This window comes from Coregonus lavaretus (assembly GCF_964263955.1).
Source record: "Coregonus lavaretus genome assembly, chromosome: 5".
Classification (NCBI taxonomy): domain Eukaryota; kingdom Metazoa; phylum Chordata; class Actinopteri; order Salmoniformes; family Salmonidae; genus Coregonus; species Coregonus lavaretus.
Window position 1 is genome coordinate 42,042,077 of NC_139992.1, and position 13,818 is coordinate 42,055,894.

Consider the following 13,818-nt stretch of genomic DNA (forward strand, 5'->3'; position numbering starts at 1 on the left):
CCAGACGTGTCCCCCTGCTTAATACTTTTTTTCCCCACTGTATTGTCTGTCTGACGTGTAGCATTAACTTCACAACAGATGAGGGGCATCTACAGTGGGGGAAAAAAGTATTTAGTCAGCCACCAATTGTGCAAATTCTCCCACTTAAAAAGATGAGAGAGGCCTGTAATTTTCATCATAGGTACACGTCAACTATGACAGACAAATTGAGAAAAAAAATCCAGAAAATCACATTGTAGGATTTTTTATGAATTTGATTTGCAAATTATGGTGGAAAATAAGTATTTGGTCACCTACAAACAAGCAAGATTTCTGGCTCTCACAGACCTGTAACAACTTCTTTAAGAGGCTCCTCTGTCCTCCACTCGTTACCTGTATTAATGGCACCTGCTTGAACTTGTTATCAGTATAAAAGACACCTGTCCACAACCTCAAACAGTCACACTCCAAACTCCACTATGGCCAAGACCAAAGAGCTGTCAAAGGACACCAGAAACAAAATTGTAGACCTGCACCAGGGCGGGAAGACTGAATCTGCAATAGGTAAGCAGCTTGGTTTGAAGAAATCAACTGTGGGAGCAATTATTAGGAAATGGAAGACATACAAGACCACTGATAATCTCCCTCGATCTGGGGCTCCATGCAAGATCTCACCCAGTGGGGTCAAAATGATCACAAGAACGGTGAGCAAAAATCCCAGAACCACACGGGGGGACCTAGTGAATGACCTGCAGAGAGATGGGACCAAAGTAACAAAGCCTACCATCAGTAACACACTACGCCGCCAGGGACTCAAATCCTGCAGTGCCAGACGTGTCCCCCTGCTTAAGCCAGTACATGTCCAGGCCCGTCTGAAGTTTGCTAGAGTGCATTTGGATGATCCAGAAGAGGATTGGGAGAATGTCATATGGTCAGATGAAACCAAAATATAACTTTTTGGTAAAAACTCAACTCGTCGTGTTTGGAGGACAAAGAATGCTGAGTTGCATCCAAAGAACACCATACCTTCTGTGAAGCATGGGGGTGGAAACATCATGCTTTGGGGCTGTTTTTCTGCAAAGGGACCAGGACGACTGATCCGTGTAAAGGAAAGAATGAATGGGACCATGTATCGTGAGATTTTGAGTGAAAACCTCCTTCCATCAGCAAGGGCATTGAAGATGAAACGTGGCTGGGTCTTTCAGCATGACAATGATCCCAAACACACCGCCCGGGCAACGAAGGAGTGGCTTCGTAAGAAGCATTTCAAGGTCCTGGAGTGGCCTAGCCAGTCTCCAGATCTCAACCCCATAGAAAATCTTTGGAGGGAGTTGAAAGTCTGTGTTGCCCAGCGACAGCCCCAAAACATCACTGCTCTAGAGGAGATCTGCATGGAGGAATGGGCCAAAATACCAGCAACAGTGTGTGAAAACCTTGTGAAGACTTACAGAAAACGTTTGACCTGTGTCATTGCCAACAAAGGGTATATAACAAAGTATTGAGAAACTTTTGTAATTGACCAAATACTTATTTTCCACCATAATTTGCAAATAAATTCATTAAAAATCCTACAATGTGATTCTCATTTTGTCTGTCATAGTTGACGTGTACCTATGATGAAAATTACAGGCCTCTCTCATCTTTTTAAGTGGGAGAACTTGCACAATTGGTGGCTGACTAAATACTTTTTTCCCCCACTGTACATCTACTCTGCATCTACATTTTGATCTTGAATGTAATCAACATGAGTAAATATTAAAACACACTTGATCATGGAGTGCGATTAGTCCGTTTTTGATTATCACTGATTATAAATCAGGAGTTTCTTTTATGGTACATAAGAACAATCAATGTTCCAGAGAGGCAATGGTATCACCTACACACACCCTTTCTATCTTTTCAAGTTTTTTCATGTAATTTATAACCCTCTTATCATCTTGAATTATACTTACATTGGTGATGATCTAGGTCAAAGTGAATCAATGCATTTTAAATGGAAAAATAATAAGTATCCTTTAATATTATTATTATACCAACAACCTCTATCTAAATAAGAGCTATTCTACATAATAGGATAAACAGATTAAAACATGTCTGTAACCTTCACCCGTCTGAATGGACAAGAAGCAAACCATGTGAATGCTCCCTAGCTCAGAGACATGTCACTTGGCAGTATCAAAAGGCTCAGCCGCAGTAAACGCCTGCGAACACAAGAAACTAGCACACACACCCTAACCAGAACACAATGACGTGAAGCTGATAACCCACATAAAGGTCCAAACACTAGTAACATAATCATTTTGTTTTTGAATTGGTTCCTGATAAGATTGTCAGCCACTTTTCTGAGGTATAAATGTATGCCAAATAACGAAATGCATTAATCACCCATTGTTTATCCTTATGCTAACATTATAGTGAACAAGAAAAAATATTTAAAAAATCCACTTCATCCTCATTTTTTCACATTATGTGTATGACTCAGTGGCTTGTTTTCCATTCTGTCAGATGGGCCGTCCTCTGTGGAGATCAGTGGGGTGAACACAGTGACGGTGGAGGTTCCCTATGGCTTCCAGTGCTCAGCCAATTGCTTCCAAGCCTGCAACTTCACCTGGACCAGAGGAGGGCTCACCACCCAGGGCCCAGAGCTCAACCTCCAGCTGAAGGAGCAGGTTCCTCCACAGGTCCTGATCTGTTTGGCGATAAACCCCACCACCGGGAAGTCAGTGACAGTCAGCAAAACAGACAACGTGACATTTAGGCTACTTATAATCAGTTTAAATAAATTTTTATCAATCTAAATTAATATTTAGAAATCATACTATGCCAAAAGATGTAATGCTTTTGTGCCTCTGTACTGCACATCCAGAGTTTATGGAGCTCTGTTCCAACCTAATTCAACCCATGACAATTATATATTTTCTAGCTGGACCGTCCAATATAAAAATCACAGGTCCTGATGCACTGTCCAGTGGAGTGACGTCCAACTTTTCCTGTTCTGCTGATTGCTACCCGTCCTGCTCTTACACCTGGACGATTAGTTCTGAAGGACAAAGCACAGTGACCACCAAATACGGCCAAACCATCTAAGTCACACCTGCCTCCTGGGAGTTTGCAGAGGAACTGATCTGCGAGGCTCAGGACACCGTCTCACTCCTCTACATCTCAACCTGTTACACCTTATGTGGCCCGTGAGTGGAATTTGTAATTTTTTAAAACTTGAGTGGTCCATTGAAGTCGCTTTGGATAAAAGCATCTGCTAAGTGGCATATAGTATTATTTGTACTATATTATGTTAGTCATATATTCTAGAAGGTTCTAAGAGTTTACAATCAATTAAACATAGTCATGTGTTTACTTCCACCTCATCCCAGGCGGACCGGGGGCCATTTTGATCATGGGTGACAGCTCAGTGAGAGTAGGAGACACTTACAACTTTGTGTGCTTTGTTGACTGCACCCCCTCCTGTAACTTTATCTGGACATTCAATGGAAAGATCTTCAATGGCGACAATATCCAGTTGCCCGTCTTCCATAAGGGCGATAAGCCCATGGTTGCCAGTAAACTGGTAGTTACTGTTGATGAGTACAGGCACAATGAGGCACTGACGTGTGAGGCCAAGAATGTTGCCTCAGGGGTCACTGCTGTTAGCACCAAGATCCTGACCGTCATTGGTAAGTCAGAGTTTGTGACAAATAATTTCACACAAGTAAATATTTAGAATCAGATGTTTGAAGGTGAAAGCCCACCATTTTGTAAAAGTCAACTCAAAGTATTTAACTTTGTATCTCTCTGAAAATAAAATGTTGCTTGTTCTTTCTGTCCTCTTCACCTCTTTTCCACTCCCCTGTCTTCCAGAACCTATCTCTGTACAGCCGGTGTCCCAGGACAAGCCCTTGGCACACCAGCCCTTCTCACTGCAGTGTGTGGGCTCTCAGAATCCAGCCTCCATTTTGTGGTTAAAAAATGGCCTCCCTGTAGCTGTGTCCGGCAGGGTCAGTCTCTCTCCCAACAACATCACTCTGTCTTTCAGTCCTCTGCTCCAGTCTGATGATGGGCTGTACCAATGCATAGTTTCTCAGGGGGGAGCGCCCATCAAAGGGGTCGGGTACAAACTGAATGTAAATTGTGAGTATGCAGAAATAAATTACATTTAAACAGCCATTTTTGCTAACCATATACCAGTTTTTCAAGAAAGATCATAAAAAAGATCCAGTTATATTTACATTTGAGTCATTTAGCAGACTCTCTTATCCAAAGCAATTTACTGGAGCAATTAGGGTTAAGAGCCTTGACCAAAGGGCACATCAACAGATTTTTCACCAAGTCGGCTCGGGGATTCGAACCAGCGACCTTCCGGTTACTGGCCCAATGCTCTTAACCGCTAGGCTACCTGCACACACACACAGTACTAGTCAAAAGTTTGGACACACCTACTCATTCAAGGGTTTTTCTTTTTTTACTATTTTCTACATTGGGGCGGCAGGTAGCTTAGTGGTTAAGAGCGTTGTGCCAGTAACGGAAAGGTCACTGGTTCTTATCCCCGAGCCGACTACGTGAAAAATCTGTCGATGTGCCCTTGAGCAAGGCACTTAACCCTAATTGCTCCTGTAAGTCGCTCTGGATAAGAGCGTCTGCTAAATGACAAAAAATTAAATAATAAAAATAAATTGTAGAATAATAGTAAAGACATCAAAACTATGAAATAACATATGGAATCATGTAGTAACCAAAAAAAGTGTTAAACAAATCCAAATCTATTTTATAATGAGATTCTGCAAATAGCCACCCTTTGCCTTGATGACAGCTTTGCACACTCTTGGCATTCTCTCAACCAGCTTCACCTGGAATGCTTTTCCAACAGTCTTGAAGGAGTTCCCACATATGCTGAGCACTTGTTGGCTGCTTTTCCTTCACTCTGCCGTCCGACTCATCCCAAACCATCTCAATTGGGTTGAGGTCGGGTGATTGTGGAGGCCAGGTCATCTGATGCAGCACTCCATCACTCTCCTTCTTGGTAAAATAGCCCTTACACAGCCTGGAGGTGTGTTGGGTCATTGTACTGTTGAAAAACAAATGATAGTCCCACTAAGCGCAAACCAGATGGGATGGCGTGTCGCTGCAGAATGCTGTGGTAGCCATGCTGGTTAAGTGTGCCTTGAATTCTAAATAAATTACAGACAGTGTCACCAGCAAAGCACCCCAACACCCCAACACCATCAACACCATCAAAGCACCCCAACACCATCCATGCTTTACGGTGGGAACTACACATGCAGAGATCATCCGTTCACCCACACCGCGTCTCACAAAGACATGGCGGTTGGAACAAAATCTCAAATTTGGACTCCAGACCAAAGGACAAATTTCCACCTGTCTAATGTCCATTGCTCATGTTTCTTGGCCCAAGCAGCTCTTCTTATTATTGGTGTCCTTTAGTAGTGGTTTCTTTGCAGCAATTCGACCATGAAGGCCAGATTCACACAGTCCCCTCTGAACAGTTGATGTTGAGATGTGTCTGTGACTTCAACTCTGTGAAGCATTTATTTGGGCTGCAATTTGAGGCTGGTAACTCTAATGAACTTATCCTCTGCAGCAGAGGTAACTCTGGGAATTCCATTCCTGTGGCGGCCCTAATGAGAGCCAGTTTCATCATAGCGCTTCATGGTTTTTGCAACTGCACTTGAAGAAACTTTAAAATGTTCTTGAAATATTCCATATTGACTGACCTTCATGTCTTAAAGTAATGATGGACTGTCGTTTCTCTTTGCTTATTTTAGCTGTTCTTGCCATAATATGCACTTGGTATTTTACCAAATAGCGGTATCATCTGTATACCCCCCGTACCTTGTCACAACACAAGTGATTGGCTCAAACGCATTAAGGAAATAAGTTCCACAAATTAACTTTTAAGAAGGCACACCTGTTAATTGAAATGGATTCCAGGTGACTACCTCATGAAGCTGGTTGAGAGAATGCCAAGTGTGCAAAGCTGTAATCAAGGCAAAGGGTGGCTATTTGAAGAATCTCAAATATATTTTAACACTTTTTTGGTTACAACATGATTCCATGTGTTATTTCATAGTTTTGAGATCTTCACTATTATTCTACAATGTAAAAAATAGTAAAAATAAAGAAAAACCCTTGAATGAGTCCAAACGTTTGACTGGTACTGTGTGTGTGTGATGTGTATATATATATACAGTGGGGGGGGGAAAGTATTTAGTCAGCCACCAATTGTGCAAGTTCTCCCACTTAAAAAGATGAGGCCTGTAATTTTCATCATAGGTACACGTCAACTATGACAGACAAATTGAGAAAAAGAAATCCAGAAAGTCACATTGTAGGATTTTTAATGAATTTATTTGCAAATTATGGTGGAAAATAAGTATTTGGTCACCTACAAACAAGCAAGATTTCTGGCTCTCACAGACCTGTAACTTCTCCTTTAAGAGGCTTCTCTGTCCTCCACTCGTTACCTGTATTAATGGCACCTGTTTGAACTTGTTATCAGTATAAAAGACACCTGTCCACAACCTCAAACAGTCACACTCCAAACTCCACTATGGCCAAGAGCAAAGTGCTGTCAAAGGACACCAGAAACAAAATTGTAGACCTGCACCAGGGCGGGAAGACTGAATCTGCAATAGATAAGCAGCTTGGTTTGAAGAAATCAACTGTGGGAGCAATTATTAGGAAATGGAAGACATACAAGACCACTGATAATCTCCCTCGATCTGGGGCTCCATGCAAGATCTCACCCCGTGGGGTCAAAATGATCACAAGAACGGTGAGCAAAAATCCCAGAACCACACGGGGGGGACCTAGTGAATGACCTGCAGAGAGCTGGGACCAAAGTAACAAAGCCTACCATCAGTAACACACTACGCCACCAGGGACTCAAATCCTGCAGTGCCAGACGTGTCCCCCTGCTTAAGCCAGTACATGTCCAGGCCCGTCTGAAGTTTGCTAGAGTGCATTTGGATGATCCAGATGAGGATTGGGAGAATGTCATATGGTCAGATGAAACCAAATGCTGTTTTGGTAAAAACTCAGCATTCTTTTTCCTCCAAACACGACGAGTTGAGTTGCATCCAAAGAACACCATACCTACTGTGAAGCATGGGGGTGGAAACATCATGCTTTGGGGCTGTTTTTCTGCAAAGGGACCAGGACGACTGATCCGTGTAAAGGAAAGAATGAATGGGACCATGTATCGTGAGATTTTGAGTGAAAACCTCCTTCCATCAGCAAGGGCATTGAAGATGAAACGTGGCTGGGTCTTTCAGCATGACAATGATCCCAAACACACCGCCCGGGCAACGAAGGAGTGGCTTCGTAAGAAGCATTTCAAGGTCCTGGAGTGGCCTAACCAGTCTCCAGATCTCAACCCCATAGAAAATCTTTGGAGGGAGTTGAAAGTCTGTGTTGCCCAGCGACAGCCCCAAAACATCACTGCTCTAGAGGAGATCTGCATGGAGGAATGGGCCAAAATACCAGCAACAGTGTGTGAAAACCTTGTGAAGACTTACAGAAAACGTTTGACCTGTGTCATTGCCAACAAAGGGTATATAACAAAGTATTGAGAAACTTTTGTTATTGACCAAATACTTATTTTCCACCATAAATTTGCAAATAAATTCATTAAAAATCCTACAATGTGATTTTCTGGATTTTTTTTCTCATTTTGTCTGTCATAGTTGACATGTACCTATGATGAAAATTACAGGCCTCTCTCATCTTTTTAAGTGGGAGAACTTGCACAATTGGTGGCTGACTAAATACTTTTTCCTGTACCGCTGTCTGGAAAATGTGTGCTTTAATGCAGTTTGACAGACTTTCAGTAATTGGTTTGTTTTCCACACATTGTGTATTTTCTTGCCAACCTCTTAGTCCATGTGTATATCTCTGTAAAATATTGGTTTTGGTGTCAACATGTAAAAATGCTATTTGCTGAAAATGATCTTCTCCGTATCTGCACTTTCAGTAATCATCAATAAAGATTAAGCCAATTTATTTAGGTATTCACACTCATTCTCTGCAATTTATGTATTGAACATGAGATGTACAGTCTTGGACAGAAGAATTGAAAATAACTAAAAAGGTGCCTTTATTCATATTTCAGTTCTCCTGGCTTTCTGAGACTGGCAGATGCATATTTGAACTATTATCCATATGGGTGTGTTGGGCCGCAGTCAGATAGAACATTCTGTTTTTGGCCATGCATAGTAAGTACTGTTTTCTCATACAAGGATGAAACTTATACATGCTTTGAGCCATAGAAAAAAAACTATAGTATAACGTCAAATGTTACAGACCTTCCAATATGGCAGCCAAAATTAACTGATTCATTGTTGCGTACATACAGCACTGTTTGGATTAGTAACATGTAAGAGCATTGAAAAACACTACTTAAAATCGACTGCTTGCTTAGGGAAAAAGCTATTTTGCTCTCCGTGATGTCAATTTGTAGGGTTCTGCACTCACGTCACACTCCATACTTCTTTCGCAGGGCTCCAACTGAAGTGTCCTCAAGTCCAGCTTGAAGAAGAAAGTCAAACAGTTCTTGTAGAACTAGAAAAACAAACAAAAGTTAGCAGTTACCCATGCCGTATAATAATTTTGCATTTGGGTTAAATAATGTATCCGAAACTGTGCCAGATCAACAACCAATCGGTACCTTTCTTCTCAGGGCTGGACATGAACATGACAGCCATGTCGAATCGCCTCACACCGGCCAGACTCCTGAGGATCTCCAGTATGACAGGTGGCTCTTCGTTCCTCATAGAAGGACAATGTGATAACTCAGTCACATTTCTTGTATGAACCATAACATTCATAATAGCACAGTATTTGTACAGTACTTACTTGATGTAGAAGCTTTGTAACGTCCTTAGAATCTGATTGAGCATGTCTGGTTCAAGAGAGCTCTGGAAGATCTTGGCGTACGCCTGAGGTTCGATTTGCTAAAACAGAACACAGACACACAACAAATAAACATCAGTCCTTGGTGGCATCTACATGTTTTTCTCAGTAGAAAAGACTAATCTAGTTGTATGGTGATTTGCTTTTGTACAAATACAATCCCAAACAAGAGACCAGGTCTCTCTGAAGAAAAGATGATCACAAGAAGATAGGCTATATCTTATTAGTAAGTCACATGTCATTAGCAACCATTTTGTATAGGCTATAAATAAAAGGTTAAATAAAAAAAGGACAGTAATACAATCCATATTTAATGTTTATTTTCCCTTTTGTACTTTAACTATTTGCACATAATATATCATTTGTGAGTGTAATGTGTAATGTGTTTTTCGTCACGTTTTAATTCCACACCCACCTTCAAATACTTGTAGATGACTTCAGGGCCATTTCCAATCTTCCTGAGGTCTGCCTCTAGCTGGAAGCTGTTGGCGGGGGCAGGAGGTACGACCTCTGTCGAGGAGGAGGGTGTAGCAGGCGGTTCTGTTGGTTCACTGACGGTTGCCTCCCTGTGCTTCTGTGTCCGTGCTCTCACAGTATCCCCCTCAAGCCCTCTGAAATAAGGAAACAACCTCATCAGTGGTGCTATTGACAAAAGCCTAACTGTTGACAAAAGTTGTATTATAAACTAACTAAAAACATGTATCAACAAAATCCTCGAGCCAATCGGTTTGGGATTAAGCAATAAAACAGTATCTCTTACTTGACAGGGGAATGTGAGGAGACGTTTGATATCTCTTCAATCTTCAGGATCTTAGCGCTGGGGGAGGTAGAGGGAGGTGAGGCCTCACCCTGACCCTCTCTCACAGTGTCTGCGATGGAGGTGGTCTTCTGGGGCCTAACACGGGGGGCTGTGGTTGAGGTCAACACAGCCGAGGGCTCCTCCTGGACCAGGATCTTTCCACCAACCTCCTCAATGTCCACTCTCCTCAACGGCTTCTGAGATACAAGGAAATCCAATAGGAACATTGTTGTGTGAATCTCTCAAGCCAAGTTCAGAAACAGCCTAGCGAGAATATTTTTCCTGTTTTATCTGAGTGACTCACGGTTGACTGCAGGTGAGGTGGTTTGTTAATTGGCTGTACTGTTCTCCGCTGTGCGTGCTCCTCTGTTGCCAGCAGACCACTGGTGCCCATGTCCTACACAGGAGCAGAGAGATGCTATGTCAATGATTTGTCAACAAAGACAACAGGTGTAAGAACATTAACACTAAAAGCCTTAGTGAGCATGGAACCACATACGTACAATGGCGATCTTCTTCATCTCATGAAATGCCTGCTTGTTTCCCGGTTCCTGCTTCAGGACCTCTTCAAAATCTACAATAAATAAATAAATAACCATGACAAACAGTTCCATGACTACTGCTACCATTCACACTAAAAGACTAACCTGCTCAAGGTAGTTACATAGAAACCTGCCTAGCCTATACAAAATGGTTGCTAATGTCATGTGATCTACTAATAAGATATAGCCTATCTTGGATGCCTGTCTACTGTACCTTCTTTAGCTTGTTTGAGCAGTCCCAGAGCAGCCCTGGCTGTCCCTCTGCGGGCAAAGGCCTTTGAGTAGGTGCCATCCAGGGCTATGGCTTTACTGCAGTCCTCCTCAGCCTCTACATATCTGAGGAGAGAATCAAGCTTAATCAATGCACAGTTTTGACAGAATTTACACTTATCCAATACTCACTTATCCTGCGTACCTCTGCAGCTTTAAGTAAGCCATGGCCCGGTTGGCAGGCAGGAGGACGTTGGTGCTGTCCGCTTCCATGCCCTTGGTGTAGTACTCTACTGCTGTCTCATACTTCCCCTCTTTGAAGTATGCGTTCCCCTGAAAGAGTCAAGGTTTAGTGCGGTGGTAACCATTTAGAAAACAATGCACTTAAAAACAGGCAAATAACATGCTGTAGTACAACTGTGGTATGTCTTCAGAGCTGCAGTGTCTCAGAGTCGCTGGGTAACTGGTACCCAATATGTAGTGGGCCTACACTAACATCAAAAGATAAGTGTAGCAGGTGGCTCTACCCTGTCTTTCTGCACCACCGCCTCTTGTCTTCTATGCTGTTCCTCCATGAGCTGCTGTTGCTTGACGTCCACAACAGGTGGCGCCACCACTGCAGCCTCTGGGCTTTCTGCCTTCCCACCCAGTTTAGCAATGACCTACAGATAGAGGAGAGGTTAGAGGGGATCAGGGAGGGGGATACAGAGGTACAGTAATAGATCCAGCACCAGATAATGTCTCACCTCTTTACATTTCATCACTTCATTCTGTGCCTCCAGGTTCCCAGGATCTAGCTTGAGAACCATTACATAATCTAGTTATGTAGAGGAAGAAAGCAGAAATTGTTTTTAAGTGACCTATTATTATAAGATAATACGCCATATAAAAACTATACATCCTCTGCCGGCATTCTACCCATTTGAAAACATGTTTTGTTGTGTTACCATTACTCCTCACCTTCTAGGGCAGATTCATAATTTTGCAGGGCGAATCGAGCCGCTCCTCTTCGTGCAAATGCTTTGAAGTAGTTACTGTCCAGAGCGATGGACAAGTTGCAGTCAGACTCGGCAACAGCAAACCTGACAGACATACAGAAATATGAATTCTCACATTAATGTTGTCATTTAAAATATGACATATCATGAATATTCAAGAAATGGACTGATTGTTGCTTACTTTTTGAGTCTGAAAAAGCAGGTAGCTCGGTTTGTAGGCAGAATGGGGTTATAAGGGTCTGCGCCCATGCCTCTGGTGTAACACTCAATGGCATCATCATACTTCCCTTCTTTAAACAGCTGATTACCCTGAAAAACAACTGAAATTCAGTACAGCAAATATAAGACTTTGCAATCCATACATACAGTAAAGTAGTAACATCTACGGAGTACAGGTGACTACTGACTGAGTATTATTGACAAGGACACGATAATGGTATATTGTATGGGTAATTGTCTAGGATTTCAGAGGCAACTTTCTAGTCCTACAGACATCTAAATCACAGCATACTACAAACAAATGCCCAGTTTGCAAGTATGTTCCTTGAATTCACCTTCAATGGTGGTCATTGTGTCATCATAATAATGAGTAATATTTTAAATGACAACATTTACGCGATAATTCATATTTCTGTATGTCTGTGTTAGGTTTGCTGTTTCTGAGTCTGACTGCAATACTATAAGTGTGAAGACGTACTTTCTCCTTCTCAGCAAGAGCTTTGTCTTGGTCAGTAGCAGGAACCCCAGAATCCTCAGATTCAGAGTCATTGGACTCAGCAGCGCTGTCCTCTTTATCCATGGACTCCAAAACCTTGTCCTACCAGAAGACAAAAAACATCCCAAAATGTTTTAGTGTAACAGCAAGCAGTACATACTGTTTAACAGGGTGCACTGCTGCCATTCAGTTTAAAACCAGACTTAGTTTAAAACTCACTATTGAAATCAAACGAGAAACAGGCAAGATCCACCTAATCCATTACCACATCAAATTTGTCCCATGACTGATAGTCATAAGACTTTATCCTGGGTGCTTGTTTTGGTTCAGTCTTTGCATTGTTGTCTGATGCCTTCTTCTTCTCCTTCTTCTTTTTGAAGTCCTTGTTTCGCACTGGTGGGAGGATTTTCTAAGGCAGGAATACATAGGTCAGGATGTTTCTAACATAGCACAATCTCAACTGTATAGCTAAACATAAAATATACACATTTTCAAGTGTAACATACTTGAGACTCGCCAATGCTCCCAGTTCTTAGTTGCTCATCCTTCTTCTTTATGTCGGTTTCCCAGCTGTCAAGATCTTTCATGAAGTTATGCAGGTCCTCTGCATTTTGTCGCATTTGCAGTTGGAGTTCAATGGATTTGTTTTCAGACATGCCTACCTGTCAAATACATCGAATATACTAGGTTGACAAAACAGGAGATAGGATCACTTTAATTTAAGATGTTAGTCAGCTAGCTAGCTAGTCAACGGAGACAGATATTCAATAAAAACACTAACTTAGTTAGCTAACAGTCAGTTCTTTATTGACGTTACTCAAAAACTGTGTGGCTAGTACGCTACTGTTGACTAGCTACTATAACACCAAGTAGCTAGCTACAATTGAGAACTTAGCTAGTTAGCTAGTCACGGCTGTCTCGCAAAAGCAGCAATTTATAGCTGGTAGCAAGCTAAGCTAACGCAACGCTTTCAACGAGCTTCGACCTGCCAATAAGAGCAGATTACATTATAATATTTGAGTACCTGTCCCTTGCGTCCCAAAATGATTATAACTTATCCGTTTAAACGAGGCTTATTAGCATTTTATATTAGCTACAAACTATCACCATACTGTCGTTCTCTGTTTGTGTTCGGCGCCATGACAGCATTTCTTCTTCGATGGGGTTTAACGGCGTTCGGCATCCAATAAATGTTATTTACCGCCACCTACTAGACTGGAGTATAACTCCCTTATACTTTGCTTGAAAAATAAATAAATAAAAAATACCCTACCATCTAACACTCACAAAATAACAACAACAAATAAACACCACCCTACTCTATTTCTCTATTGAAATATATTTAGTCCTACTTCAGGCCAACAGCCTCAAAGGACAGGACACCACCACTTAACACACTAACTCTTCTGATGTCAAGTCTCACACACTCAAATACCTCCCTGCAGCTGCCACCACAACCTCAATTTTCTGCGACTTGCATTCCATCAGTACAGTTGATAACCATTGCTATAAATGTTAAAAACCAAATCTTACTTAAACATATCACTTGTTGGCTTATCCCTCTGTATTGGTACAGATCTACTACTCACACCACTCCTCTCAGGATCCCTCACCCATCTTCCTCTACTTTCTTCACTGCCTCAGCATACGTCA

General features: G+C 41.9%; 1 protein-coding gene across 3 annotated transcripts; it reads right to left on the reverse strand.

Annotated features, from left to right (window-relative positions):
- Positions 1-7,973: 7,973 nt before the first annotated feature.
- Positions 7,974-13,339, reverse strand: LOC311128735 (RNA polymerase II-associated protein 3-like). Of its 3 annotated transcripts, none has more exons than XM_084160982.1 (17): positions 13,278-13,339; positions 12,672-12,827; positions 12,431-12,574; positions 12,148-12,267; positions 11,632-11,759; positions 11,413-11,534; positions 11,199-11,269; positions 10,980-11,114; positions 10,658-10,785; positions 10,457-10,578; positions 10,204-10,274; positions 10,005-10,097; positions 9,662-9,897; positions 9,317-9,512; positions 8,845-8,942; positions 8,657-8,757; positions 7,974-8,550 (listed from the first exon to the last, which is right to left on the reverse strand). In XM_084160982.1, exons 2-17 carry the CDS (start codon positions 12,819-12,821, stop codon positions 8,465-8,467), a joined length of 2,001 nt encoding a protein of 666 aa, XP_084017108.1. In that variant the 5' UTR covers positions 12,822-12,827; positions 13,278-13,339; the 3' UTR covers positions 7,974-8,464. The 3 variants fall into 3 exon arrangements, with proteins under 3 accessions (XP_084017108.1, XP_084017107.1, XP_084017109.1); XM_084160981.1 differs by having other exon boundaries at positions 13,190-13,320; XM_084160983.1 differs by having other exon boundaries at positions 12,385-12,574; positions 13,190-13,312.
- Between the last annotated feature and the right edge of the window lie 479 nt (positions 13,340-13,818).

Coding starts and splice junctions, on each gene's coding strand:
- LOC311128735 (XM_084160982.1), bottom strand. CDS start 12,821: ATGTCTGAAAACAAATCCATTGAACTCCAACTGCAAATGCGACAAAAT. Junction 9,513..9,661: donor TCCTCACATTCCCCTGTCAA/GTAAGAGATACT, acceptor TCCTTATTTCAG/AGGGCTTGAGGGGGATACTG. Junction 8,758..8,844: donor TTACAAAGCTTCTACATCAA/GTAAGTACTGTA, acceptor TCCTTCTATGAG/GAACGAAGAGCCACCTGTCA.